This window comes from Hoplias malabaricus, chromosome Y (genome assembly GCF_029633855.1).
Source record: "Hoplias malabaricus isolate fHopMal1 chromosome Y, fHopMal1.hap1, whole genome shotgun sequence".
In the NCBI taxonomy this organism is placed as follows: domain Eukaryota; kingdom Metazoa; phylum Chordata; class Actinopteri; order Characiformes; family Erythrinidae; genus Hoplias; species Hoplias malabaricus.
The window spans coordinates 78180605-78208214 of record NC_089820.1 but is presented as its reverse complement, the minus strand read 5'-3'; the positions used below and the strand labels follow the sequence as shown (position 1 = coordinate 78208214).

The 27610-nt window shown below is 39.7% G+C and overlaps 1 protein-coding gene across 1 annotated transcript in view; it reads right to left on the bottom strand.

The window, feature by feature from the left end:
* Positions 1 to 664: 664 nt before the first annotated feature.
* Positions 665 to 27610, bottom strand: part of LOC136679108 (phosphatidylinositol 4-phosphate 5-kinase type-1 gamma-like) — a 48024-nt gene continuing 21078 nt past the window's right edge. Inside the window, exons 2-17 of the mRNA XM_066657410.1 lie at positions 23536 to 23567; positions 22594 to 22686; positions 21805 to 21935; positions 21492 to 21609; positions 17924 to 18076; positions 16457 to 16756; positions 16155 to 16357; positions 15856 to 15939; positions 15257 to 15305; positions 13475 to 13559; positions 12939 to 13100; positions 12564 to 12696; positions 12415 to 12450; positions 12151 to 12303; positions 11100 to 11415; positions 665 to 3480 (exon numbers count right to left, since the gene is read on the bottom strand). Coding sequence (XP_066513507.1) covers positions 3478 to 3480; positions 11100 to 11415; positions 12151 to 12303; positions 12415 to 12450; positions 12564 to 12696; positions 12939 to 13100; positions 13475 to 13559; positions 15257 to 15305; positions 15856 to 15939; positions 16155 to 16357; positions 16457 to 16756; positions 17924 to 18076; positions 21492 to 21609; positions 21805 to 21935; positions 22594 to 22686; positions 23536 to 23567 — 2051 coding nt within the window. The 3' untranslated portion in view covers positions 665 to 3477. The remainder of the gene's footprint in view (positions 3481 to 11099; positions 11416 to 12150; positions 12304 to 12414; positions 12451 to 12563; positions 12697 to 12938; positions 13101 to 13474; positions 13560 to 15256; positions 15306 to 15855; positions 15940 to 16154; positions 16358 to 16456; positions 16757 to 17923; positions 18077 to 21491; positions 21610 to 21804; positions 21936 to 22593; positions 22687 to 23535; positions 23568 to 27610) is intronic.

Sequence of the window (27610 nt, the reverse complement as noted above, 5' to 3'; positions counted from 1 at the left end):
GGAAACTGGAGAGCCAATCAGCGCCGACCTGATGCATAGTCAAGATGTTACGTCACCTGCGTAGAGTGATTTTATGTAGAGTACATTATCGTTATTGACGAGAAGAAAAAAGTTATTGAAGAGAGTTAAAAATCCTTGCTAAAATAATAAATAAATAAATAAAAGCCTGGTACTAAGTTCTCCTCTTTTGAATCCTCCTATTTCTGTAAGCTTCATGGTATTTAAAAATGTCTTCCTCAATTTCTGCTACAACAATAAGACATAAACACTACAGAGGACTCTAAGCTACGTTTAATTTCAGCATTCTTTCTGAAGACTGCTGGTAATGAGTAATTTGGTCCCCTTTCTTGCAATAAAAGCTTATATTCATCTAGATTTTGATTTTGATGATTGTTTTGCATTCATACAAATAATGTGCTCAGCTAGGCTCCTGGTGTTGGATTAGTTCTGTATCACATTCTATTCCAACTCATTCCACATTTGAGTCCACGGTCCTGATACCCTCCTCAGCCCAAAGCTGGGGATTTCACACTTCTCTAGCTCACACTCAGCCTAGGCAAAGTGATCATATTCTGATGTGAAGCTACTCCAGAGTGTTTATTTGGTTTGGTTACTACAGTATGTCAAAATGATGCATGAAAATAAAACAAATCACTTTCTCCAAGAGTAATTTTATTTTGTCTTAATTTTTTTTTTACACCATTACCATCTACTTATCTGTACAAACACAGGGGCCATCAATGTATCCCTTTAAAGAGATGGACACAGATGGTTACAGATAAATATTTCAGCAATGTCTTTCTTGGTACTGAATACATGCAATGTCTTTCAGGATAGAAGACAGCTGAAAATAAAGTCTAATGTAAAGCACATTTTCCTTAACAAATAACAAGATACATGTCCCCACACACACTCATAACACAGTCCCACACACACCCATACACTGACACACACCCACACACACACACTTTGATCACTGAGGATTTTTTTCACTGTATACACAAACAATACAGCTTTGCACCAGACATTTGATACAGTAAAAGCACCTGACAAACTCAGAGGGAAAAGAGGACAGGAATGATCCTCTTTGCCCTCAATCAATCGTACTGTTTTCACATGCAGTCGAAAATAAAAACCTTATTGTTTTAAACATATACTACACTATACCCTTTAAAACATATGTACATTATAGCTACAACACAAACTGTTTATTGAAGTGGAATTCCACAGTTTTATTTTCTTCAAAACATCTGCATAATGTAGTCGTTGAGATATAGACAGTCATTCAGAGTGATTTGATGTAAATTATATATATATTGTACCTAAAAGGGGGACTAGGTATTTCTGCAAATATAGCCATTTTATTTACATGTTAAGATGCAAAGAACCTTGTAACTCACTCACTCTTTCATGTTTAGCAAAGTGCTTTACAAGGGGCACTATACAGTGCTTTACAGCAGTGAAACGATGCATCCCTATTTGACAAAGTCTTATCCAAGAACCATGACTAAACAATGTTTTAAACATATTCCTAACCATTTAATGTAATCATTTTGTGAGGCAGATTCTGGTGGCACTAAACTCTTCATTCTGGTTCCCTACTGGCGTGTCTCATCCAACCACTCTGAATGAATATACATCTTAACCATTTAATCATGCAGAAATTCTGATAAACCTGTAACGTTATTCCATAAAAATACTTGGAAAAAAATAAATGTTGCTTTATCATGACCACATAGGGAAATTTACCATTAGATTTGATTTATCCAAATAAGGCAATCACATACTGTATTATGATGCTATGGACTTTACTGCTACTCCAAATTCAACATCAAAAAGGAATGGACACATATTTGCATTGAGTAACTGGTAATCTCCATTACAAATTTGAATGGCACAGTAGAACACGACATTAGATTCATCCGACATGAACACAAACACAAAACAAACCATATAAAAGACTCCATATTTCCATCCAACAATAATAATAAATGGTAATAAATAAGAAATTTTACATCTTTGCTTTCAACGGAATGTAACAGAACTTTAAAAATATAACAGGATTTGGTTTAACAGTTTTTTAACAAAAAAAAATAAACGAGCGGTTGTAGATAGAGTTATCTGTAGACAGGAATACATTTTAATAACCCTGACCACAGCATTGTTTATTTATACACACAGACACACAGCATAGATAGTTTCATGGCAGTAAGACCATGACTGTCTGAACTGAACTCCAAAGAAAAAGAGTGTAGGATGTCTCTTTACGAATGATTTAACTTAAGTGTCATCTCTATAAGAACACAAACCATTCAACAGGATTCAGTGTACAATATGACTGACTTAAATATGTGGTAAAACATATAAATATTAAAATTGAAAACAAAGTAGAAGACAAGAATGACACACATGGAACAACTTGACCTAAATAATACATAAAGAAAGAAACATTAAAAGAGGACACACCCCTTACTCACTATGTACATTACAGTAGTGTGTTGGAGTATTGATTGTTTTGTGACACAGTACTTGCACCAGTGCCCTTTGTTGATATCTGATATGCTGTAAATGAAATATTGAACCCTGAAAGGTCATTAGAGTCAAGCCTTCTGGCTCTGGCTGGGAGTCGGAGAAAGTAGCCGAGTCACAACCACTGATATGTCAAATAACACTAAAGTGAAATAGCAGTTTGAGACTCTTAGAGCACAGTAATATCATGGAACAATATGCACAACCCAGTGGTAAGGGGTTCAGATTTATCATTGCTGTCATAACAAAACCTCATATCTACCACAATGGGGACTTTTCTAGAGGAGGTATATACTTTCTTAACCTTTATTTGATGGTAATGTGATGAGATTTAGAGATTTTTTGGGGGGCCATTTCCATTGGTCCATTCCATTTTTGATGAAAAGTGCCATGTGCTAATTTTTTTAAATGATAAAAAAGAAATTTTAAAAATGGAGGTTTGGATCTGACAGTAACGTACACTGACAAACAGAATAATACAGTCGACAGTTTGTGGTGAAGCATGAATCTGCAGCGTGATTAACAACAGCACATAAAAAGTCGCTAGCTTTAGACGAGATGAAGGAGCCAGATGTGACTGAGAAAATGGTCCCTTGGAATGATTGAAGCGCAGTCGCAGTGTGTTCAGGATATTTTGCACCATGCATTCTTTAAAGTCACACATGCATGCCCCGGAAATCCTTCAACGGTGACAGTTCTCGCCTGTTTGAGCTTGAGTTTGAACACACAGACAAGGGCAGTTTGGAAAAGATGGACAATGACCTGGCAGGGTTTTTTTTTATTTTTCTGGAAAATTCCATAGTCTCTTTTTCCATGATGCTCATTGGAGCAGGGTCCCTGCAGAGGGGGGGTCTCATGGACCGGCAAGGGCGCTTGATGCACCTCATGAAACATGAAGCACCTCAGGACTAACAGCAACTCCTCAACATCTCTCACACTGCATAGAGTTTACTGAGGAGAGACAAACAGAGAGAAAAAGAAAGAGAGAGGTTAATAAACACTGGCATAGGCTTGAAAAAACAAGATACACACCTGCTCTACGGCATATTATTATATATACAGCATTACAACTTAAGTTCTGACACACACAACTAAGTGCAACTAAGGATCACTAAATAAAAACATTATTAACTGCGCTAGTAGCTCTCATCACAGTTTGATATCAGTTCTCTGATGAGATTTCTTCATTTTCATTCCCCATTCACACCTTAGATTTCATACAAAAACACACACACACATGCAATATGACATAACATTGTGCCTCTGGCCTGAACGCTTGAACAAGAGCATGTCATGCCTTGTGACTACACTTTGTTGCCCTACAGTGCCCTCTCCTCCCCGGTGCCCAAAGTGACCTTGCCCACCAGTCATTCTCACCACCAGCTACTGCCCGCTGCTTCTGCTAATGTAACATATCCAATGAGAGGGCAGTGTGCCAGCAGCCACAGAGAGTAATCAGAGCTGTTAGCTTGCCTGTGGCCTTCATGGCTACAGTGTGTACTTTTACACTATAATAATAATAATTTGCATAGCACCTGTCTAATACCCAAGGGATCACACTTAGGAGTGCAGACGTACTGAGAGCAGAGGTAGGTTTTTAGTTGAGTTTTAAAAAAGGAAATAAAAGAGCAGAGACAGAGGCTTTGTGGTAAAGTGTTCCAGAGTTTGGGTCAGAAAGGCTAATGCCAGACCATGCAGTGACTTGTGTGTGAGCAGGACTTTAAACTGAATACACAGCAGGATGGGTCTTCAATCGCCTTATGAGGCGCTTATGGTGCTTATGAGGAACTGAGGTGATATGAGCTGATTTCTTTTAGAATAAGAGAGAACTCTAACTCTAACTGAGTTCTGAACACACTGAAGGAAGCGTATGGTTAAGAGGGAGTTGCAGTGGTCTAAATAAAATGAGATGAACGCATGAACCAATATTTCAGTACGTTCAGGGCACTAATATGAGGCTGGACGGAAAAGAGAAGTACACCTAGACTGAGAATCACTAGGCTTCATAAGATCCTTAGATGTATGAGGGACTACATGTGTTCACTTTAGAAATTTCACTTCTCACAAGTGAAAAAGTTTATCACTTGTAATTCTTTAAACATTCAGATATAGTGATGCGTGATATATCGGCAATCGACATATTGTTTACCCATATGTGGATTTTTTTTAGTTACTGGTAAGATATTGGAATTTTAGCTGATATTACGACCGATAACTTGCCGCCTTTTTGTGCTCGGGATATTCACTGGCGCCTGTAAATACACAACTGTGTCTGCTGTGAGGACGTGCAGTTTCTGGGAAAACTAATTTAAAGTATCAGCGACGCTCAATAACGCACACAGCAGGTGAAATGACAGAAAGATACTCTCAATCACCACAGCATAGAAGCCCTTCTCATAATAAACACTTGAAAATAGATATAGATTCATTCCGCGTCAGAATTTATTACTGGAATGCGATGCTAAACCATTTCAAACACCCGGTCTCTCACTTTATATCGCTCTCTCCCTCGCTCTCAAACACAAACCCGGGGCTGCACTAATTAGCTTCCTTCTAGAAACCATTCATGTGGAAAAAGCAGTAATCTTTTATAAAATTATAAATGAACTAAAAGTAATGAACTTAAAAGATAAAATTTAAAAGTATAGAAATGTGCAAATACTGAAGAAAAGGATTGTCTCTGACAAAAATAATTAGTTTTTAACTCAGTGTGACTCTGCTTTAATTACAGTCACACAGCTCCGGGGCCTGGAGGTTGTGGGTTCAAGTCCCACTCCGGGTGACTGTCTGTGAGGACTGTGGTGTGTTCTCCCTGTGTCTGCGTGGGTTACCTCCGGGTGGCTCTGGTTTCCTCCCACAGTCCAAAAACACACGTTGGTAGGTGGATTGGTGACTCAAAAGTGTCCGTAGGTGTGAGTGAATGTATGAGTGAGTGTGTGTGTTGCCCTGTGAAGGAGTGGCGCCCCCTCCAGGGTGTATTCCTGCCTTGCGCCCAATGATTCCAGGTAGGCTCTGGACCCACCGTGACCCTGAACTGGATAAGGGTTACAGATAATGAATGAATGAATAATTATTGGTTATAATATCAACCTAAAAAACTGTTAATACTGTTAACTGTTAATAGCTGCTTTTAAAGTCCAGCAAACATCCACTGATTTTAGATTCACTTTTAAATGTCTTTAAAAGGTCTCTCCATGTTCAAAGAGGAGCAGAAATAACCAAGTCAATACCTAAGTTAACTTAAAAACAACTCCAGATTTCGAAGAGTTAAAGAATGATGAATGTAATTATAAATGATAAATGAACATATATAAAAGACTGAGTGAATAAACACAGAAAACCCGCTCGGGAATTCATAGTCCACAGTTGCGGCATCTCACAGGGTTGTCAGGAGGGTGGAGTGGGCAGAGTTTGCTTTTCGAAACCTACATTTACTGTCTCAGGCTGAGACTCAGTGTCATACTACAGAGCAGAGGAGAAAACACCCAGCTCTGCTCCTCTCTAGGCTGCTGTCTCAACATCAACACAACAGCAGGGGGCGCCAGAGAGACGCACAGACAGACACCAAATAGCACTGACAGCATGAGAGAGAGAAAGCATGAGGTGATTTTAATGAACATTTATTCTGTAACCCTTACTGTATGTGTTTAGGTAGTACTTGAATTCACTGTTCCTTGGCTTGGATCAGAGGCAAGAATCATTTTACCCATCGTGTCCTGCAAGAACTTCCCTACATTCCCGCCTGAAGTATACTTTCATTACATTGTAAAAATAGTCATATTACATTCAGTAAATCCGCTAAAGGGTTCAGCTAACAATTGTGGTGAATTAGGGGACTGCAAGAATGCTCTGGATAGTCTCTTTTGTTTTTGGACATTCATTCATTGTCTGTAACCCTTATCCAGTTCAGGGACACGGTGAGTCCAGAGCCTACCTGGAATCACGGGGTGTAAGGCGAGATCACACCCTGGAGGGGGCGCCAGTCCTTCACAAGGCAACACACACTCAAACACACTCACACCTTTTTTGAGTCACCAATCCACCTACCAACCTGTGTTTTTGGACCGTGGGAGGAAACCGAAGCACTCGGAGGAAACCCACGCAGACACAAGGAGAACACACCACACTCCTCACAGACAGTCATCCGGAGGAAACCCACGCAGACACAGAGAGAACACACCACACTCCTCACAGACAGTCACCCGGAGGAAACCCACGCAGACACAGAGAGAACACACCACACTCCTCACAGACAGTCACCCGGAGGAAACCCACGCAGACACGGGGAGAACACACCACACTCCTCACAAACAGTCACCCGGAGGAAACCCACGCAGACACAGGGAGAACACACCAAACTCGTCTCAGACGGTCACTTGGAGCAGGGCTTAAACCCACAAACCCAGCACCCTGGAGTGACAGCGCCACCATGCCTCCATTTTTTTGGACACTACAACAAAATGGCAGACTCTAACGCACAAAAGGGGTTAAACTATGGTACACAAACTGGTGCTAGCTCATCCTCATTAACCTTCTATCATCAATGACTACACAAAGGGGACTGAGCTCTATCTACTGTGGCTGCATCTACACCAAACACCTTTTTTGTTAAAGCCCCAGGGAACATAAATCCAGTATTTTTTTCCTAGTTAATTGCTAATTAAATAGATTCTGGGTTGAAAATATGAACAGAAGTTCATCAAATAATTACATGTAAATTTATTATTATTATTGTTATTTATTCATTTGTACTCTTCCATACTTTCTCTCTATTTCGATGTAAAATGAATGATGCCAACATAAGGTTTATGTTGCTTATTCCTCCCTGAGATCTTTGATTCAAACTACAGATTCTTACTTGAATAATCTTAATTATTATCAGCCAAAATAACCAGAGACTAACAAGGCAAATTGGACAAGGGGTTGTGTGTCAAATAATCGCCTTCCAAACGGTAGGCCACAATCCTGTTTCTGAGGAGTATTTTATCATATTTCTATCTGTGATCAACGCTGCTGGATGTATAAAACGGTACTGTGGTATCAGAAACACTTGTAACATTTTACACTATGTTCCCCGGGGCTTCAAGGTTCTGTTCACTTACAGAGATGTCATAGTTTGAGCTGAGTTTGCGTCGATGAGAAACAGGGGAGTACACCCAGTATCTCCCTTCAGCGTACTGTCAGCACACACACATCGACACAGCAGGTGGTTGGGAAAAAGAAGAGAGGGAGTGTCAGTGGAAAAGAAAAGGCGTGGGTTATTTCAACAAAAAAGACTGAACAAAGAGGAAAGAAGAGCGGGAGAGAGACATTAATAGATTGTGAAGTTGAAAGATACAGACTAAAACTTTGATAAAAGGACAGGAAGACAAAATGGATTCCCAAGGGACGATGAAAAATAAAAGAACCAGATGTTTCCCAAACGCAAGAAGATGAAAAACAAGAGGAGAGAAGTGCTGAAATAATGTATTAACTCAATAAAAAGAGGAGATTAACCTGCTGAGAGCTAAATAAGGGTTAGTTGTGAGCCTGAACAACAGGGCGTGTGCACACACACACACACACACAAACACACACAGATCTTTTGCTCTATCATTCTTACAATCAAAGTTAGCCTGGAAAGCTTTAGTGATGTTGTGGTCTGGCTCCTGGGGCGATCAGCCCATTATTATGAGAACACCAGCAGTTTCTTTTTTGTTTTGATTTGGAAATATTTGTACTTTTTGTCTATTTTCTTTTTCACAAAAACTAGCAACAAGCTCTGTGTAGATAAAACATTAAAATATAAAAAAGAAAAAGTTAAAATAAACTTCTAAGTCGTAAGGGCACCTCAAGGACAAAGACAAAATACAGGAACGATGTAAGTTCTGAGCCATTTTAAGGAAAAGTGCATGAAAAATTAAAGCCACACTAAGTAGTATTTTCAAAAGAGAAAAAAGCTCCCTGTTCACATTCTAAATTTCTGAATTGCCATTTCCAACCCTCCTCCAAAAGTTACACAGTGCAGTGTCTGCAGTGCTGCCCCCTGGAGCTTATTACAGCTCAGTGAAGCATGACAATGATTTTGAAGATGTAATTTTAAAGTAAAAATACTACCTAGCGTTCCTTTAAGGGGTGTACAGCTTGTTGAGAAGGTGGCACCTTTTATGAACACTTACTGTGGCTTTCGTTGACTACCACAGCAGCAGTCTCCACAGTTTCTTGAGGCACAAGTGAAAACTAATCAGAGTGGACCATTGTGTTCAGAGATGTCTGACCCAAAAGAGGGAGTCATTAGCTTATTTATGTATTCTCTCTCTCTCTCTCTCTCTCTCTCGTTTGTTTTCTTGGTGCTTATTCCACTCCCCCCTCCCAATCCCAGGCTGTAGAAGAGAGTCTGCACATTCTGTTTTCGGTTTGTCATTAACACAAAAAAATGACAGGGATTTGCAGATAAAGGCAAGACCAGCCCCATCCACGCTGTGTCATCTTATACATGCCTCTGTCAAATTTAAATGATGATATTTCTGTTTCTACATGGTCTACTGACATTAAACAAAAGCGTCATGGTGTACAAAGCTCAGACTTTCCACGTGCTCCATGTGACACTGCAAGTCTAAGCTCACTGCGATGGCGATGCTGAAGCAATCAATTCCATAGCCCTAATGTTTTATCTCTGACTACTTTGTAAATTAGGTGCATGTCATTAACAAAATCAGAACAGAGATCATTTAGTTGTGTTAGTTTTAAAGGCAACACAGCAGCAAAATCCTGTTTATTTGTAAACGACAGAAGTTGTAAATGATTTCTTTTCTGACACTTCAAAGAGCACTAACATCATGACTGCATCAGACAAAAAAATACGACAAAATGTATGTAAATAGATCTGCTGATGTCTGCCACTGGCTGTATGAGTGTGTGCACTAAAAAAGAGTAAAAATACTTGAAGCTAAAAGGATAAAAGCCAAAAAAGATTATCTATAAATAAGTAAAAATATTCAGGAATAGGCTGAGTAATATTCTAAGGGAAGCGCTACAGGCTCCGAGATAATTACTCTCCTGAGGGAGGACTAGCTTTAGCTTTACTGCCTTGATTGAAGATATTTACACATATACTTTTGCAGAACCGAGGTGTGATAAACAAATCGGAAGAGTGTGCCAACACAATTACAGGAGCAAAACACTGTAAACAGCAAAAGCACAGCAAATCACCACCCAACACATGTCCTGCTTTTTCTTATAGACACAGAGACAGAGAGAGGCAGAGTAAGAGAGGAAAGAGACCACAACAGAAGTAGAGTAGTAGAATAGAAATGGAAAATGAGAGCAAGAGAAACAGAGGGATGAAAAGAGGGACAGAGAAGAAAGGGAAAGGAACGAGAAACAGTGAGAGAGGAACCGAGATAGACGAAGAAGAAAAAGAAATAGACAAAATAGGCAATAGGCAAGAGACAAAAGAGAAAAGAATGAGAAAAATGAGACACTAAGAGGAAAAAATGAAAACAACTGTAAGTAAGGGAGAAGGCACAGACAGAAAGGCAGAGAGAGAGAGAGAGAGACATGAGGAGGGAGAGGCAGAGAACAATGAATATAACAAAGAAACAGAAAGAATGAGAGAGGTAGTGAAAAGAGGAAGAGAGATAAGTGAAAAGAGGGAGAGCTAATCCCTGCAGCATCACAGTACTGTGTGAAATGAGTGTTAGAAGCATGCTCTGTACTCCTCTGTCAAATCACACAATCCATTTCATAATCTCTGATAGTGTTGCACGAATATTGGCAGAAAAAACGTTTTTTAATATTATGCTGGTAAAGAAATACTTGCAATACTTTTGATTCTGAACACTGTTGATTTCGTATTCTGCTGAAGGCAAATCAGAACTGCACATGCTCATTTGAATCGGATGGGAATCAAATAAGTTTAATTCTGTAATACATCTGTTTTGTTTTGTTTTTTACTCCTAAATATGATTCTCATTATAAAAATCTTGCATTCTGTGTGATTTGAGTCCCTACAAGCTGCTCCTACGCAGAAGGGCAGCCCTATAGAGGGGGAGATGGACAGAAACAGAGAACTAGAACAGGCTCGGCATTGATTCACTCAGCTCAAGTTGTGAATCAGGAAAGAGTCACATACACTCTCTTTTGGTTTTTGTTTATATTGGAAATACATGCATTCATGCGAACACACGGCTTTACCTTTACAGTTCCACAACATCATCCACCAGACTCCCTCTCTGTGGAGCATGCAATGCAGCATTAATCTCTGTCTTCACAAAGCCTCACTGCTAAACTGTTGTGTTGTGTGTGTGTAAGATTATGACCACCTCCATGTTTTGATGCTCACTGTGTATTCTCTCAGCTCCACTGACCAAACAGGAGCACTTTGTAGTGTTGCAATTACAGGCTATTCCATGTGTTTCTTGGCTGTTGGCTGGATGTTTATTGTTTGTGGACTATTCTCCATCCAGCAGTGACACGGAGGGCTTTCAAAACTCTAGTAGCACTGCTGTGTCTGATCCACTCATACCTGCACAACAGACACTAACACACCACCACCATGTCATGTTTTTTCAGATTTTAACTCGACTTACAAAGTAGATATCGTTGATAGGCACCACCTCCTCCTTCAAAGAGCCCTGGCTGTGGGACTGTGAGAGATGTCTCCCTGGCTCTGTATGGCCCCCACTGGGTCTGGTACTGGAGGGTGCAGGGGCGGGGGCTTCAGCATCTGGAGCTTCTGGTTTGGGGACCACTGCTGCCACCTGGGCCTCTGTTTCCACAGAAACCTTCTCCAGTGGGACAGTTGTCAGTGGCGATGCAGACTGTTGGACAGATGCTGTGTGTGTAGGGGGTGGAGTTTCTGGTACGATGTCATCCAGTATCTCGGTCTCACGGATTTCAGCCTCGCTGCAATAAACATTCAGATACAGACCACCAATGTAGCACAAATGTATTGTTTTCTACTCTTTTACCTAGGGCAAAGAATACGACGGAGGCATCAAGATCGCTTCTAGCTTGTTCTCCTTGTCTCATTTTTTACAGATGCTCAGAAAACATCACCAAAGCCTCTGCAGAACTGAATTACAGCAACATGAGGTATCTAGTATGCAAATTAAGGAAATGAAAGGGTACATATCTCCCAGGCCAGTGCGTTACAAGCAGGTGAGATGATTTTACCAAGATAATTCAGGCAGATGGCAGATCAAGCTTTGGGCAGTGGAGTCTGCAGCAAAGCCCTCAGGAACATATGTTTGCATCTCAATCCCACCTACTGAAGCCTGATCCTAATGTCCCACTGCAGACATTGCTTAATTTCAATGGCTTAAGAAACACCTATTTTTAATGTTACACTGATATCTAGGGAGAAAGGACCAGTACGGACAACCATTTTGAGGCCATAAATCCTCAAAGCAATATTCAAACACTTCATTTAAAGCTTTCTTAATTTAAAGAGTAGTATTACTGCAGCAACAATACTGGGGACAAATATTAAGACTTGATTTTAGGAGACATTTTATATGTGTCTTGACACTTTTGGCTATGTAAGTGTATAAGGGTTATTTGAAAATAAATGCAATGGAACATATGTTATATTTGGCTAGTGGAACTGAGAGAAGGGGCAGTGAATTATGGGAGACTTACCTGCTTTGTGTAAGAAGTGGGCTAATGGAGAATGCAGGGTCTTTCTTGCCATCTATCACACTTTCTCTCTCCACCTCCTCTTCCTCTCTCCCTCTCTTCACTTCCACCTGGACTGTGATAGTCTGCTGGTCCTCTTCGTGGATATCAACAACCCTGAACGACCATCAAACACACACACAGACACACATATTTTAGACCAGTCCTAGAAACTACAAATGGACAATTTCATCCAGAACTCCAGTAAAACTCCAGAAATCCACTTACCTCCCGTCACTGTCTTTCAGACTTGAGGTTTGCCTCCTGAGAGGTCAGAGAGAACACAATGCAAGAGTGAGGGAAACGTGTTCTTCTTGCAAGTGCTAACAAATCAGCTGCAGAGCTTTTGGAAGGAAAATGCATGCGTGTGTGAATACCTGTATCTGGGATGCTCTGTGGTGTCAGAAGGAGATCTCTCAGGGATGGATATGGATGTGTTGGATGAAAGTGTGGTGGCAATGGAGGCAGTAGTGGCCTCCTCGAATGAGGGAGGGGTGCAGGGCTGAAGGCCTGAGATGGAGGACAGTGAGAGAGAGTAAAACACCAGTCTAATCAAGGCTCAATGATTTGTGTTAAATAACTCATTGTGTTTAATTGGAGCACTGTCACAATATTGATATGAATTATTATACTCTACAAACTCTATATTTGTTTTTGTTTTTACTTGAGGCTGAGACACTGACCATAGTGTAATAGTGGGTTTCATAATTCTGTCTCTAACATACATTTGTGTGGCTGAAAAACGCACTGACCCTCATTCTCCAGCACAGGGAAGCTGCGAGCTCCTCTCAGGTCATAGATGTTCTGGTCTCTCTCTGAGGGCAGCTGGCTTGCTGACCACGCTGCCCCAGGCCCGGTGTGTTTAGCCACAGTCAGGGCTACGCGACCTTTCTTTGAGGGGGAGGACTTCAGAGCTGAAAAGAGAAAGAATCAAGGTCAGAGGAACAACAGCTCCAAACTGGTAACAAATTATATCCAGTCATTTTCCAGTTTGTCTTGAATTTACAGAATATGTTTATGATTACTGTCCCTTTAAGATGAATATAAGTTTTAGTAAGTAATATTCTTGGTTCTGATTGGTTGCCTCGTGTTCATATAACGTGTGTGTGTGTGTGGATTGAGTGTTGAATGGAATGGTGTTCTGAGCAGTGTTGATTGTAGAGTGTCCTTGGATATCAATAAATTCTTGTCCAAATAAAAGCAGTCCTGGCAGAAATGTGAAATTTTAGGTTGCACAAAGTCCTTAGAGATGTCAGATCAAGAGATTGCAGTGTTTTCTGGTTCTTACAGGAGCTTTTCTTGAACACTGTGGCGCTCATGAACTTGAAGAATCTGTCGGCGTAGAAGTTTGGCCTGTGCACTGATACTGTGTCCTAGAAAAGAGAAGATGAGAAAGGAGGACAAGAAAAGAGGAACGAGATAAAAGATGAGTCTCAGTGGCACAGATTCGAGTCATGTTCATAATATTTTCAGTATTCTGGCATTATTCTCAGAAATATTCTCTCTGGTTTATGGAACTGTGTTAGTAACCATGTCTCATCCTGTTCAATTTGTTTAAATGACATTTCAGATTTTACTGATCATAATCAGTCTGAAGTTACAGTGCAATGGAAAGAAGGCCTCACTCTGCCTCTAATAAGGCCTCACAGTGATTAAATCTCCAGGCCTTCAGGCTTCGAAGGAAACCAGAGCCAGTAGATCTGTATCTGAAGTCCACTCATGCTCCTGATCATCCGCTGCAGTGCGGCATTACACACACAATCCCTCTTCTTAAACTCATTCATACATACATGAGAGCAGAGTGGGATTACTCTGCAGGGCACAGTGCCATACAGATGGTGCCCTGCTTTTAGTAATTCACCCTGTGACAGGAGACTGACAGGAAGTGGTCAATGAGTCCAACCCAGTGACATCTAGTGTACAGTAACTACTGTACTGTAAAGGATTACAGCTACAAATCTGAATAACAACTGTTATACTGTTTTGTAGCCACAGTTTGGTGCCTGATCTTTGCGTTATTGTAATTTTTTTTTTAAACTTGAGTGATAGCAATGTTTGTCAGCTTTAGCTGAAAACTGGAGCACAATTACATTATGTAACATTATTGATTATCATATAATATATAGACATTTCCACATTTTCCTAAATATTACCCACTGCATTTACGTGCGTGTTTATTTACTTAAACATACACCTGTGATTTATCCACTTTCTTTGTTCTGGTCTCTGGTTTGCTCTGGTGTCTCTATTCTGGGATCGTTATGGTGCTTTGTTTGAACAATGGTTTTACGTAATTTTTTAGAATATTTAAACATTGTTATGTTCAAGTTACAAAGTCTGAATAATTTTAATAACACATTTTTTGTTGATTGTTCATTGCTCTTTAAAGAGTTGAAATTGCACACTTACACCGTTATATAATCATTATATCAGTGGCATGAAATGTCAATCGCAATTGCAATCATTTTTGGAACAGTATATCAACCACAAAAATGATTATCGTGACAGGACTTTCACAGATTATGTAAGAGTACCTCTTATGTATGTAGCATCCGGTCAGGATTTTTTATCTGCTATCTGCTGACTGGTTAACGGATACATAACGAAGGGTACCAGTTCATTTTGAGCTCAATTTAAATGAATCTGCAGCAGAAAAACACTAACTGCTTTTTTTACACTAACCTGCTGTTAGAAATGCTGTTTTTGGTCCACTGTCTAAATACAGACATAAAATACGTATCAACTCATGTTTGTGGCCCCACACCGCTACAGAACCATGTATTCAAATGTAGCAGATTTAGTTGTGCATGGCGAATGCCAAGCAGTTCAGTGCCCAAAATGGTGACCCCCTGATGCTAGGCCTGATACAGTACTATAAAGCTTAAAACTGCTTTAAGTGCAATACCTCGGACAGTGCTGGATTCCTACACAGTACATAAAAATTCACCGAAGCATGTGGTTGTTCAAAATGTTCTGGAATTAGAGCCATCAGGGCATTTAACAGTGTATAGCAGTGTGTGGCATTGCGGATGTTTTGGCCTCAAAATGGGCTTTTTCTTTTCACACTTACGCCATCGTGAACCAGTGCCTTCCATGTGTGCTCCAGCTTCTTAATGAGTCTGAAAGAAAAACAGACACAAGTGCACTGAGCTCACTGAGCCACACAGAAATGCAGAGTCAGGATGGGGTGGTGTGATTTCTCACTTGAAGCTTTCTTTCACAGATTATGTAAGAGTGCCTCTTACACATGACATAACTCCAAACACCACAGGGCAGCTTACCAACGCCAAACCCACTCAGGCTAGATTAGGTCATATACGCACAAGGGAAAACCTGCAGCCTGGATAGAATTATATACACACACTGGTGTCATGGATTTCAGGGCTATCTAGATGATAGCTGAGACTAATTATGAGCTATGATATGTTTTATTATACAATATCAAATACAGTTTTATTTAGTATCATTGGCGGTCTAGATTAATTAGGGATTGTACTGTATTTTAACCACATATTTACAGGCTTTATATTTACATACAAAAATGCCATGTACTTGTTCAATTAATTCCAAATGTATATAATTCATACTTTCATAGGATTAATCTAAAATGTCAACACGCCTTTGTTATCATGAATATTCTGACAGATTAGTAAATGAGGGGTACTCTACCTGTAGGACTGTAGGATGTCTATGATACCGATAAAGAGCAAAAGTCTCTCTCCTTTCCCACTGACAGCTGGGATTCCCCCCATTCTAGCGAGACAGAGAGGGAGAGAGAGAGAGAGAGAGAGAGAGAGAGAGAGAGAGAGAGAGAGAGGAAGGGGTGAGCCCCGGCCCAAAAGGATTAGATATACACCCTTAAATACGCATTAATATGGGACATATTAATGGGTGTGTATGCTTTATTCTTCTCCCTTTTCAAATACACTTACACATGAGAGTGTGTGTCTGTGTAGGAGCGCACTCACGTGTCCTCAGTGTCAATGGAGTCTCCACAAGCCGCTCCTCCCTGGATGGACTCCATGGCTGTAGAGTAAAGTGCTCTCTGAGCGGGGGGCTTCTTCTCATCACTACTCTGACAGCCCTCCGTGTGCTGTTCTCGCTCTGCCTGATCCAGGTTATGGACCCCCAGCAACAAGCTGTAGTCCATGATCTTAAAGCTTTCCAATACCTATTTAGACACAAGACACACACAAAAAAGTCATTTAAAGGCCCCTGACAACATGCTATATACTTTGGGTATCGGACAGTAACACACGAGCACACTAACCAGGCAATCTCTCTGCAGCGTCTTGACCAGGGCGTTGTAAGTGTCCGTGTCGAGCAGCAGTCCGTCAGGCACGTCCTGCAGGAAGTCCAGGTCTTTAAAGGTGGGCTTGGTCTTCTCACGCTCTTTCTTAGATGCCCGGCGCTTGTAGGTGGAGCCCTTCAGGTCAAATTTCAGGTGCATGCGGACAACACGAGGCAGAATATTATTCATTACCAGAATCCGAATATTCTTCCCTCCCGACTGGATACAGTACAGACCGAAGAACTTGGGCAGCAATGTCCGAGGATTCTGATTCAGGTTCTGAGAGAAAAGAACAGAAGACATATTACTTAGACAATTAATGTAGAATGCAGAACTTCTTAACAATAAACAAATTTGAGGACACATTTAGATAAAAAACAATAATGAAAAAAAAAGAAATATAAATAACATAAAATACATGGAATGCATTATAAATTCTGCTTTAAATATTCACAATCCTCAACAAGAGACAGTCATCATTCCACTTGGAAATAAAGCTGAGGTGAGCTTCTTTGAATATTCTATGCCACATTAAATAGTGCAGCAGCTACATTCAGGCCTAGGTACTTAGACTCTCGAAGGGAACTGCTACTTGGCAAAAATGTATCACGTCCCTATTTAGCATTTGTCTTTTTCTTCTCCCTCTCTCTCTCTCTCTCCTGTGTTGATACACACATCACACACTCTGTGGCCTTGTTAACATTTCTGGTTTAGGAGGCACCGTGTAATCATGGCCACATTGACATTTATCATAATGAAATGCTGGAAAACTTCCAGAATGGAAGTGTCTGGTGAATGCTAAAGTAGACTCTTAACTCTGATTCATTTACACCACCACCCACTCCACGGTGTTCACTTCACAACACTCTACACCCACTTAATTAGACCCTGTCTGGCCACTGTCTGATGAGCCCTGACCAGAAGACAAACAGCTGACTGTGGCCCAGTTAAAGGGCTTATAACACTGGCATTACTGTACAGCATGTTCTAATGCCCTGCGGCTCACACACATTAAATGATGGATTGTTCATGCTGCACCATTTTAATGTATGTGAAATATGGAAAGTAAATTCCTCGCATAAGAAACACTCAAGATGAACACTCTTTAACAGTCGGAAAGTGTATTTTCAGTCTGGTCATGTGAGTTTGATGCCACTAATACTCTGATTATATAAAGTATATTACTGACTACTGTTGATGTACGTTTTACAATGGCTGCATGGATGTAAACAATGGGAACACAAAGGTACATTTTTAATAAGCCAAAAATATTAAAGACAACATGCTATATTACATAACAATATGTCCTAACTAAAATCATGATAATCCCATTTGATATACCCACTATTACAGTTTGAAAAGACTGGTTGTAAGCGAAGTGTTATGATATTATATAGCCACCTTAATTTCACTATGTAACATGACGTTCAATAACACTGCATTTACCATGTAGTATCCAGGGAGCAGTTTCTGCAGAAACTCCGCTTCTTTGTGCTGGACGGTTTTGATGATGAACTCGTCATCTCTCGTGACATAGAAGATGGAACCACTCGCCCCAGGGTTTGAAAGCTCTATCAGGGGCTCATTACACAAAGAGTACTGCAGAGAGGAATACACACAGATTATGTCTTATTATTTTCCCTTCATGGCTTTGCTCATCATTATATCCTTCATTCTCCCAAATTAAACTCAACCTTGTGCTCAACCTTACAACAGGTTAAAATACAGACATAAGGCTTCTATTGGCTACAGTTTGAGAGGCTAAGGCCCCTTGAGTCCCTTTGGGGTTTGCTCCTCCTCCTGCAGCTAACTTTCCCAGTTAACTGCACCAAGGCTCCACCAACAGATTGATAACAATTATATACAGCTCTGAACATTACAGCTATAAATCTGTCCAGTGGAATAAAATGAGGAACAGGGTTCCTGATGGTTTCAGAGTTTAACACTGAAAGTATTTGTGTGGTAAATCCCCATCTGGCCCAGGTGCAGTGTGTGTAGGATTATAGCACAGGCGTGTGCTTACAGCCTAAGCACAGACCACACAGTCCCCTATCATAACAAACCCTTAAGTTAATCAAAACATTTCTAGAACAGTTCCATCCCCCCCTTACAGTGCTTTATCCCTATTTATATCTTACAGCTTCTAAAGTCATTACTATAGATCCATCCATTAAGAACACTTTCACTTCCATCAGCATGGCTCTGCGCTGTAAAAGCAATGGAAAAATCTGGCTATAAAGGCCTTGATCACTATTTATGGAGAACAGAATTGATTCTGAAGCAGTATTTATAAAACAATATCCCTGAGTGTTTGAATTCGATCCCTATTGTTGCATAATTGCCCTTCTTTGGCCCTCCCTTTCTCCCAAACACTCGTACTGCAAGCCAAATTGGGCTTTTGTTAATAATATAACAGAACCAGGCATCACCTGCAAGTGTGTTGAACTGTCTAGTGCAGTTTTAGAAAAACCATTAGCTGACTTCATAGTGGTTTACTAAATAATAAGCCAGTGGCACAGGGGGAAAAGTGTTTCACCAGTGTACCACCATATGCATCGCTGCACAGTATTACATTATGCTTTTGTACACTTGATTTGACCTTGCGACTAATTACTCAAGACATCCCTCCATATTTCATCTTCAGTTAACCTCAATTTACCTCTGTCAGTGCTGTAATTCATCTATATATGTATATATGTATATATATATATATATATATATATATATATAAATAATGCTTGTTAATTATTGAACCCTGAACACTCAAAGAACCCTTTGCATGGTTCTGAAATGGTCCTCTGCACAGTGAAAGTGTTCTTTAGATTGATGAAGAATGTGCTAGATTGTTCTATTTAGCACGTTTTAAAAGGGTTCTGTATGGCACCAAAAATGGTTCTTCTGCTGCTTGACATTGTAACAATAGAAGAACCTTTGTTGGTGCAAAATAGAACCCTTTAGAACATTTCCATGAAGTCTGTCACAGTGCAAGGGACCTTTTAATCATGCAAAGTTGCAAAGAGCTCTTTAAGTGTTCATGGTTCCATATAGAACCATTTTCTTTACTAAAGAACCCTTAAAGAAGCATTGCTTTTAAGAGTATATTTAAGAATTAAGAGTAACTTTTAAGAATATATATATATATATACTCTTAAACCACACACACACTCCACTGTAAAGATGGACTGTAATAATTATTAGCTTACATTAATGCTCGTTTTTAATAAGCTATTTTTATCAGATTATATACCTCTGGTGCTGCTGTTCTGGCAGTGGGGATTTCAGTTAAATTGATCTGGGATTTTAAATCTCTGGCCAAGATGAACTTTAGCCTAGAAAATCTAGATAATGAGACTAAAGTCTTTGTATTGTGGTCAGTGCATTTTATTTTTTAATTTTAAAGAAGCTGCAAGTCTGTTAAATGTTGGCACAGATGTTTAAGTAAAGAGGTTTTAAGTTCTCACTTTGTGCTTTCACTAGTCATTGCTCGCTAGCAGCTCAACAAAGAGAGTTAAGCTGATATGATTTATAAGAGAAAATGTTTTTACTTCATAATGTTTCTTAAATGTATTGAGTTCTATTTTTTCTGCTAGCAAAAAAGATAATAATATGAGGAGGAAATATACAAAGTCTTACTCCCTCACTAGGGCTGTAGAGCAATACCCGTACTACAGCAAAACAGAATGAGAATGTACTGAGAATGAGTTTTATATCAGGACTTAACTGAATTTCATCAGCCTACATTAACTAAAAAAGTTAAAAGATAATATCCCATGAAAGCAGACAGGAGCTTGTGGCTGTGACAGAATGTTTTCAACCAGTTATATTTTTCTCCCCACAGCAGAGCTGCCAGTTCTGTCTCTGACCCACTGTCATCTGTACTTACTCTCAAAAGTTAATAAACATTAAAATAATGCACATACACACATGCAAATAAAGGTCTGGCCTTAGTCTTGAATTTTTAAATGATGCATTCCTAACACACACAGACACATACTGAGGCTGACTCATTCTCTGAGTTTCTCTACACACGATACACCTTTTGCCAAATGAGCGACTCAGGCACCCTCTCTATGCCCAGATGGTGGGGCATAGAGAGGGTGGCCATCTTCCATCATTTCTTACACACACACACCAATCTGCTGTGCCTAAAGCAAATAGATTAGATTCCTTCAGAGTGCTAGTTTGGTATTCATTGGACACACCGTGTTATCAATGTGAAGTACAATGCCCCCTAGGGTGGCACAGTGGCACAACAGGTAGTGTCGCTGTCACACAGTTCCTGGAACCTGGGATTGTGGGTTTGAGCCCCACTCCGAGTGACTATCTGTGAGGAGTGTGGTGTGTTCTCTCTGTGTCTGCGTGGGTTTCCTCCGGGTGACTGTCTGTGAGGAGTTGGTGTGTTCTCCCCGTGTCTGCGTGGGTTTCCTCCGGGTGCTCCGGTTTCCTCCCACGGTGCAAAAACACATGTTGGTAGGAGGATAGGCGACTCAGAAGTGTCCATAGTGTGAGTGAATGTGTGAGTTGGTGTCACCCTGGTGAACAATGAACAATGCCCCCTGTGGATAATCTTGCTAAATGTGAATTAGCTACTGTGTGATTTCATTTATTCATTCAATGTCTGGAACCGCTTATCCTTATGGGTCTGGAGCCTACCTGGAATCACTGGGTGCAAGGCGGGAACACACACTGGAGGGGGCGCCAGTGCTTCAACGGGTGACACACACTCACACATTCACTCACACACTCACATCTAGGGACACTTTTGATTTGCCAATCCACCTACCAACGTGTGTTTTGGACTGTGGGAGAAAACCCATGCAGACATGGGGAGAACACACCAAACTCCTCATGGACAGTCACCTGGAGCGGGACTTGAACCCACAACCTTTAGGTCCCTGGAGCTGTGTAACTGCGACACTACCTGCTGCGCCACCTTGCCGCCCTGTGCGATTCCATAATGTCTTAAATTTCATAAACTTTATCAAACCACTGTGATGATATATTTATATCTCACCAGATAGTCATCAGGTCTGATTCCAAAGAGTTCTCTGAAGTAGCGGAAAGCCACAGGGGCATAGGTCTTAAATCTGAAGTCTGGGTAGTGGTGCGCTGGAGTCAGATTACTGCCCTCGCTGAGAGAGTGAAAGAGAGAGAGAGCGAGAGAGAGAGAGAGAGAGAGAATGAGTGTATTAGCAATTTAAAATTGGCTGTTCCAGGGGATCACATAAAAACATAGGTAACATTTCACTGGTTACATTTGAAACAACAGCACTCCTGCTCCTAAGTGCCTAACTAACACACACCCACACTCGCCCAAGAGCACACACCTCGGAAAGAAAATGCTCTCCACCACATAGAAGTCCTGCATGAGTACATCTCTCTCAGGCTTGGAGCTCAGGTTGCCCACTGTGTAGCCGATGCCCAGCTGGATGGCACCTTTCAGTGCAGAGGAGGTTGTCTAGGGGTCAAACACAAACAGATGAGTCAAACGTGTGTTGTCTTTAAACACGGCAACAAATTCAGCGACTGTGTTTCACATCAAATACTTGCATTGTGCACTGGACTCTGTTTGTAATGGAACGTCTAAAAAAACATGCACCATTAGTTTATTGTTAATAAATGGATACAAGTTACAACCAATGAAAACCTAATTGTGGGACTGTTTGCCCTGTGGTGAATAAATGCTTCCAAAACCAATAACGTTTTTCCAAAGCTCATTTTTCTCATGAATGATTCTAGCCACAAGGTAATATGTTAACCCCAACCACAAATGTTAATCACACTACTCTAAGTTGTACTGATACTTCCATCATTTTTATTTCTGGGCAAAAATACAATGTTCAGTTTGAGATGCTGCTACTCTATAAACCTCCAGACACTAGATGGTGAAGTACATAATGCACAGTATCAGAAGATAGAGCCACAGTACTGAGGCACAGCACAACATCAGTGCTTCCACTGTCTGCCACATTAATGATAAAGACACATGAAAGCATGCTTTTCTGGAAGTGGTTAAAAAAGAGAGGGGGGACGGGACGGGAAGGGAAAAGAGGGCTAAATATAGAGACATTAGGCCTTATGGGTACCATTCTTTGTGCATGTGTGGGAGGCTGTACCTTTTTGTAGGTGGTCTCCCCTGATGCATCCACTCTCCTGTGGCCGATTTTCTTCTCAGGCCCAAAACCTGGGTGACAGGATGAGGATGGCATCTAGAGAAACAGAAAGAGGGAAAGAGCGAATGAAAGAGACATTTTTCAGATTCCATTTTGCAAAAAGTAAAAAAAAAAAAGTAGAAATATGTAAACGGGAGACAATTATGTATATGTAAATATTAATGAGGTTATTGTGCATATATATATACACACACACACAGGAGGTCCTCGGGTTACGTCAGTCCCGAGTTACAATGTTTTGTGGTTACAACACATCTCCCATTTACTGTATAAAGCCTTGTTTCGACTTAAGTGGTTTTGCGTCGTAAACGTCGTAACGTGAATTTTGTGTTTGGTGCGGCGCGGCGGAAGAATACACGGTTACGCGGCTCGGGACCGAGGAGGATAGGTGTTAGGATAGGATCCTAAGTCCTTACAGTATGTTATTTACGTACAGTATGTACGTATGTTCCGACTTACACCGAAAATCAGTTTACGATGCAACATAGGAACGGATCAAGGTCGTAAGTCGAGGACCCCCTGTGTATATATGCATATATATGTATATATATATATATATATATATATATATGTATATATATATATATATATATATATATATATATATATATATGTATATCTATATATATATATATATATATATATATATATATATATATATATATATATATATATATATATATGTGTATATGTATATATATATATATATATATATATATATATATGTGTGTGTGTGTGTGTGTGTGTGTGTGTGTGTGTGTGTGTCATGCATATAGGAAGTTTTTTATAGGAATATTTACACTGTCACTGACAGGTCATTGAGCTTAGAGTGAAAAACTCTGTACTATAGGTAAAACCAATAAAGATATATTCTCATTAACTCACCTCGGTTATGTAAGCCTTCTTAGCTGCAGTGTCTGAACAAAACAAAGAAAAAACAAACCATTAATTCTGAGGCCACATGTTATAAAACTCATTTTTACACTTAATGTATACCGTTTAACTCTTACACAATTACAGTTTTCCTCTGAAACGATGACTGTAATTCTGCATCAGGAGAACACAATAGACCTAAATGATTAAAATTAAAAACATTCTTAAATAATCCCATGGTTTATTGTACGTCTGGTATTTTGTAACCACACCACCTCCACACAACTGAAGTCACTCCCCTATATTTTTGAGCAAATTCCTCTACCTCAGAGCCACAGTACTTCACTGTGCTGTATTATGGGCAGCTGCATGAAGTCATTACGTAAACAAGTCAGAACATCACCATTATCACGGTATTGATTTTTTTTATCATTTAAAAAAATAATGACGATATTATCGCGAACGATATGATATGGCACACCCCTAGTGTGTGTGACTGAAAGACACATCAAGGACACTGACACTTTTATTACGACATGTCCTCCTAATATTTTAAACACAAACAGAAACACAAACTGCAGTCAATTAAGAAAAATATTTTTTAAATGGAGATACAAAGATTAATTTTCATATTCACTGGAATGCAATATTTAACTGTGACATGTTCAACATTTTAATGCACAAGAAAACATATCTTCTTGGATTGAAGAAATGCTTATTCTGTAAAAACGTTTGTGTGTGTGTGTGTGAGAGAGAGAGAGAGAGAGTGTATTTTCAGCCTCAGTCCTCTCATGGATGAACATGTGCTTGAAAAAAGAGACTGACAGACAAAAAGAGAAGCTAAATCACATCTGCTTCAGCTGCCTGCCTGAGAAAGAGAGATTTGGAATATGCTGAGCAAACCAGAACCCCCCCCCCCCACACACACACACACACAAACACACTTAAACCTGCCCAGACACAGAAATAGTCCTCCAAACCAAATATAACTTCTCGAAAAAATCTAGATGGCTACAAACTGTCTACATTATCACATCAAATCGAGCTGCACAACACATCATTAGTAAATCAATATTGTGACAATGGCCCATAAAATTCAGATTTTAAAATGCAATATGCATTTAGAGAGGCCTCTAAGATCCTACCTGTTTTTACAGTATCTTGAAAGTTCCAGATTCAATTCTATGGGTGTCTTGATTAATACCAGCTAAAATACGCATATTATCAACCAAATCGAAATTATTCTCCTCAAAATAATGCAAGGTCAAACACAGGTTGCACTATTCTTAAGGTTAGACGATATGGTCAATATTTATATCACGATATGTTTCTTAATTTCGGTCAATAAAATATAATTCTGATATCGATGTGAACAATATAAAAGCCACAGAAAAACTGCCAAGGAAAAACAAGAAACATGACATCACCATCAAACATAAACCTCTTGGCTTTGTCAATATTAATTTTAATATCATTTTAAAAAATATTCAACTCACAACAGTGCCCTGTAATGAAATGTAAGATGATGTAAATAATGTGTCAGAAATATTGAAAATGTGTTTAAAAATCATATCGCCGATATTGAAACATTTTATATTGCGATATATATTGATATTGATTTATTGTCCAGGCCTAACTATTCTTCTAAAGATTTAAAGGCATCAAAATCAAAATTGGTCAACCTTCACTCCACATCTATGGATTTATGATCTGGTTTTAATTGAGTACAATATTATGCAAGGCTCTGAGTGGCATCCTCAGAATCTTTGATTCAACCAGTGTGTGTCAGATACATTAATTCTCCTCACATACAGTTAAAAACCATGACTAATGAGTAGCGGGAGATCAGACTCTGTCAGGAAGAACAGATGGAGGCGAGGGAAAACGTGGAGAACATGAAAAGCATTTGATACTACAATAAAAAAGCAGCTCAGTTTAGTGAGAGCAGTCCAAAGGCCTGGGCACGTAGCGCGAGGCTAACACGTTCTCTTTAAACTACACATATCCAAAGAATAATCGACTGGAAGGGAGGGTTTGTTATTAAGCCTGGAGCTCGTGTTATCAACCCTGCCAAGATGATAAGCTGCGGGCACACTGCTAAAGGCCTAGTCTACATCGTTCTTTTTTATCTGGATCCTTTACAGACTTACTGCAGAAAACCCAGTGGAAAGACTGGCTGTGTTACACCGTCCAAAATTTAAATATCAATAAAACTTAAGAAATATCAAGAAAACTTAATTATTATTATTAGTCTAACTCAAGCCTGGCCATTTTGAACAATAACCATGACCCTGAACTGTATAACCGCTTACAATGAATGAAAGAATACAATCATCAGAGAAGTTAATGCACAATTATTTTCCAAAGTCACTGAAAAGGACAGCATAAAGGGTGACAGCTATGCACATGGAAGCAATGCTAATAAATATGCTTACGTTCTTAGACTACAGTTTTATTATATTCACCTAGCACTGCTCTATTCTCTCAGGAATAATGTATCGGCTAAATAGGTGTATATCTGAAACTACGGATACTGGAAGCCAGTGCTAGCATTTCTCCTGCGGTGTAGCTCTCAGTGTGTGAAGTGGGAGAAGAGGGTTGCATTGACAATCCAACACAATGGGCAGCACTTTGAACACATTTTATAAGTGGTCAGAAGCTTGTAAATAACTCATGAAAGAATAAAGTTACTTTAAAACCATTGTTTTTCTTGTGAAATTCCCAATAAGCCTGATGTGTCACATGAGCCTCTTCCCATTGAAAAATCAAAAGTTGAATCCAAAATGGCCGCCATGGTCACCACCATCTTGAAAAGCCCCCCCCCCCCCCTCCCTTCCATATACTAATGTGCCACAAACAGGAAGTTAATATCACCAACCATTCCTGTTTTATTAAGGTGTATCCATATAAATGCCCCACCCTGTAGTAGCCTTACTTTATTTATTCATGTCCGATCTACTTAAAATATATAATTTAACATACAGCTTATAAGAGATCATTGCAAAAAATGTTACATTATGGGTCATTTTAATTAATACTCACCATATCAAGATTTCAGATATAATTTATCTTAATCATCTATAGTTTCTATAGTAGTGCATCCTTATCTAAATCATCAGCCTCATCCATGGCTCTTGAATCTTCTTTGGTTTACTGTAGCATCGATAAACTAAATGTGCCACGTGTAAAAGCCCATTGTCCTCTTTTGTTCTTTTTTTCTTGTGTGAACTGTGTCCAGGGAATACACACCACTCAGAGCTCTGAGACGTTCTAGTTAAGAGTCTACTCATAGAAATCCCACAGGGACTTATGAGTCTAGTTTATGACTCAGAGTGTGCTACAGTGAAGTGTTATTAAGGGTCAAAGTCTACAGACAGAGCAAAATACTTCTTGGCATAAATAAAATATATGAATATCCCACCACACCAGGGCTCCTTCCCAGAGGAACATACTTTTTATGATATCACAGACTGTATAAAGAAACCAACAACTCAGTGACCTCAGGGCTAGTTAGTAAGGCACAACTGAGAAATCGTTTGTCATTAAACTCAACCCCCAGTTTACTGTTACTGTTAAAGAAGAAAACGGCCAAGAAACATTAGCTTGTACGCTAATGTACGCTAAGGTGCAGTAACGCAAAAACACATATAAAGAGAACTGATGAAATAAACAGAAAGTAAACATTTTTAGCACAGTTAAACTAAAATGGTGTTTGGCTGTTTTTGCTTTATAAATATATGGTGGACTAAATAACGGGTTATAAGGGTTTTTAGCTTCTTAAAATTAACTGGTATCAGTTGTAAAAATTTGAAAGAGAGAAAGGCCTAAATTGGTGATGGCTGCTTTTAGGTCAACCCTCAGCATCACAGTCAGCAAAAGCCCCCTGTGTAGAGATTTAAAAATGACCCCACTTACACAGGCACACACACAACTATGGACACAGACACACGTGCCGTGGATGCCTGCATGCTGTGGCTAGCCTACTTCTTTTAAAAACGGGTTAACGGTCCACTGCGAAGTCTATTGCAGGACATTTGTGGTTATTTTGGGAATATTCTTCAGAGACTTCTGCTGCTCTAGATTTGAG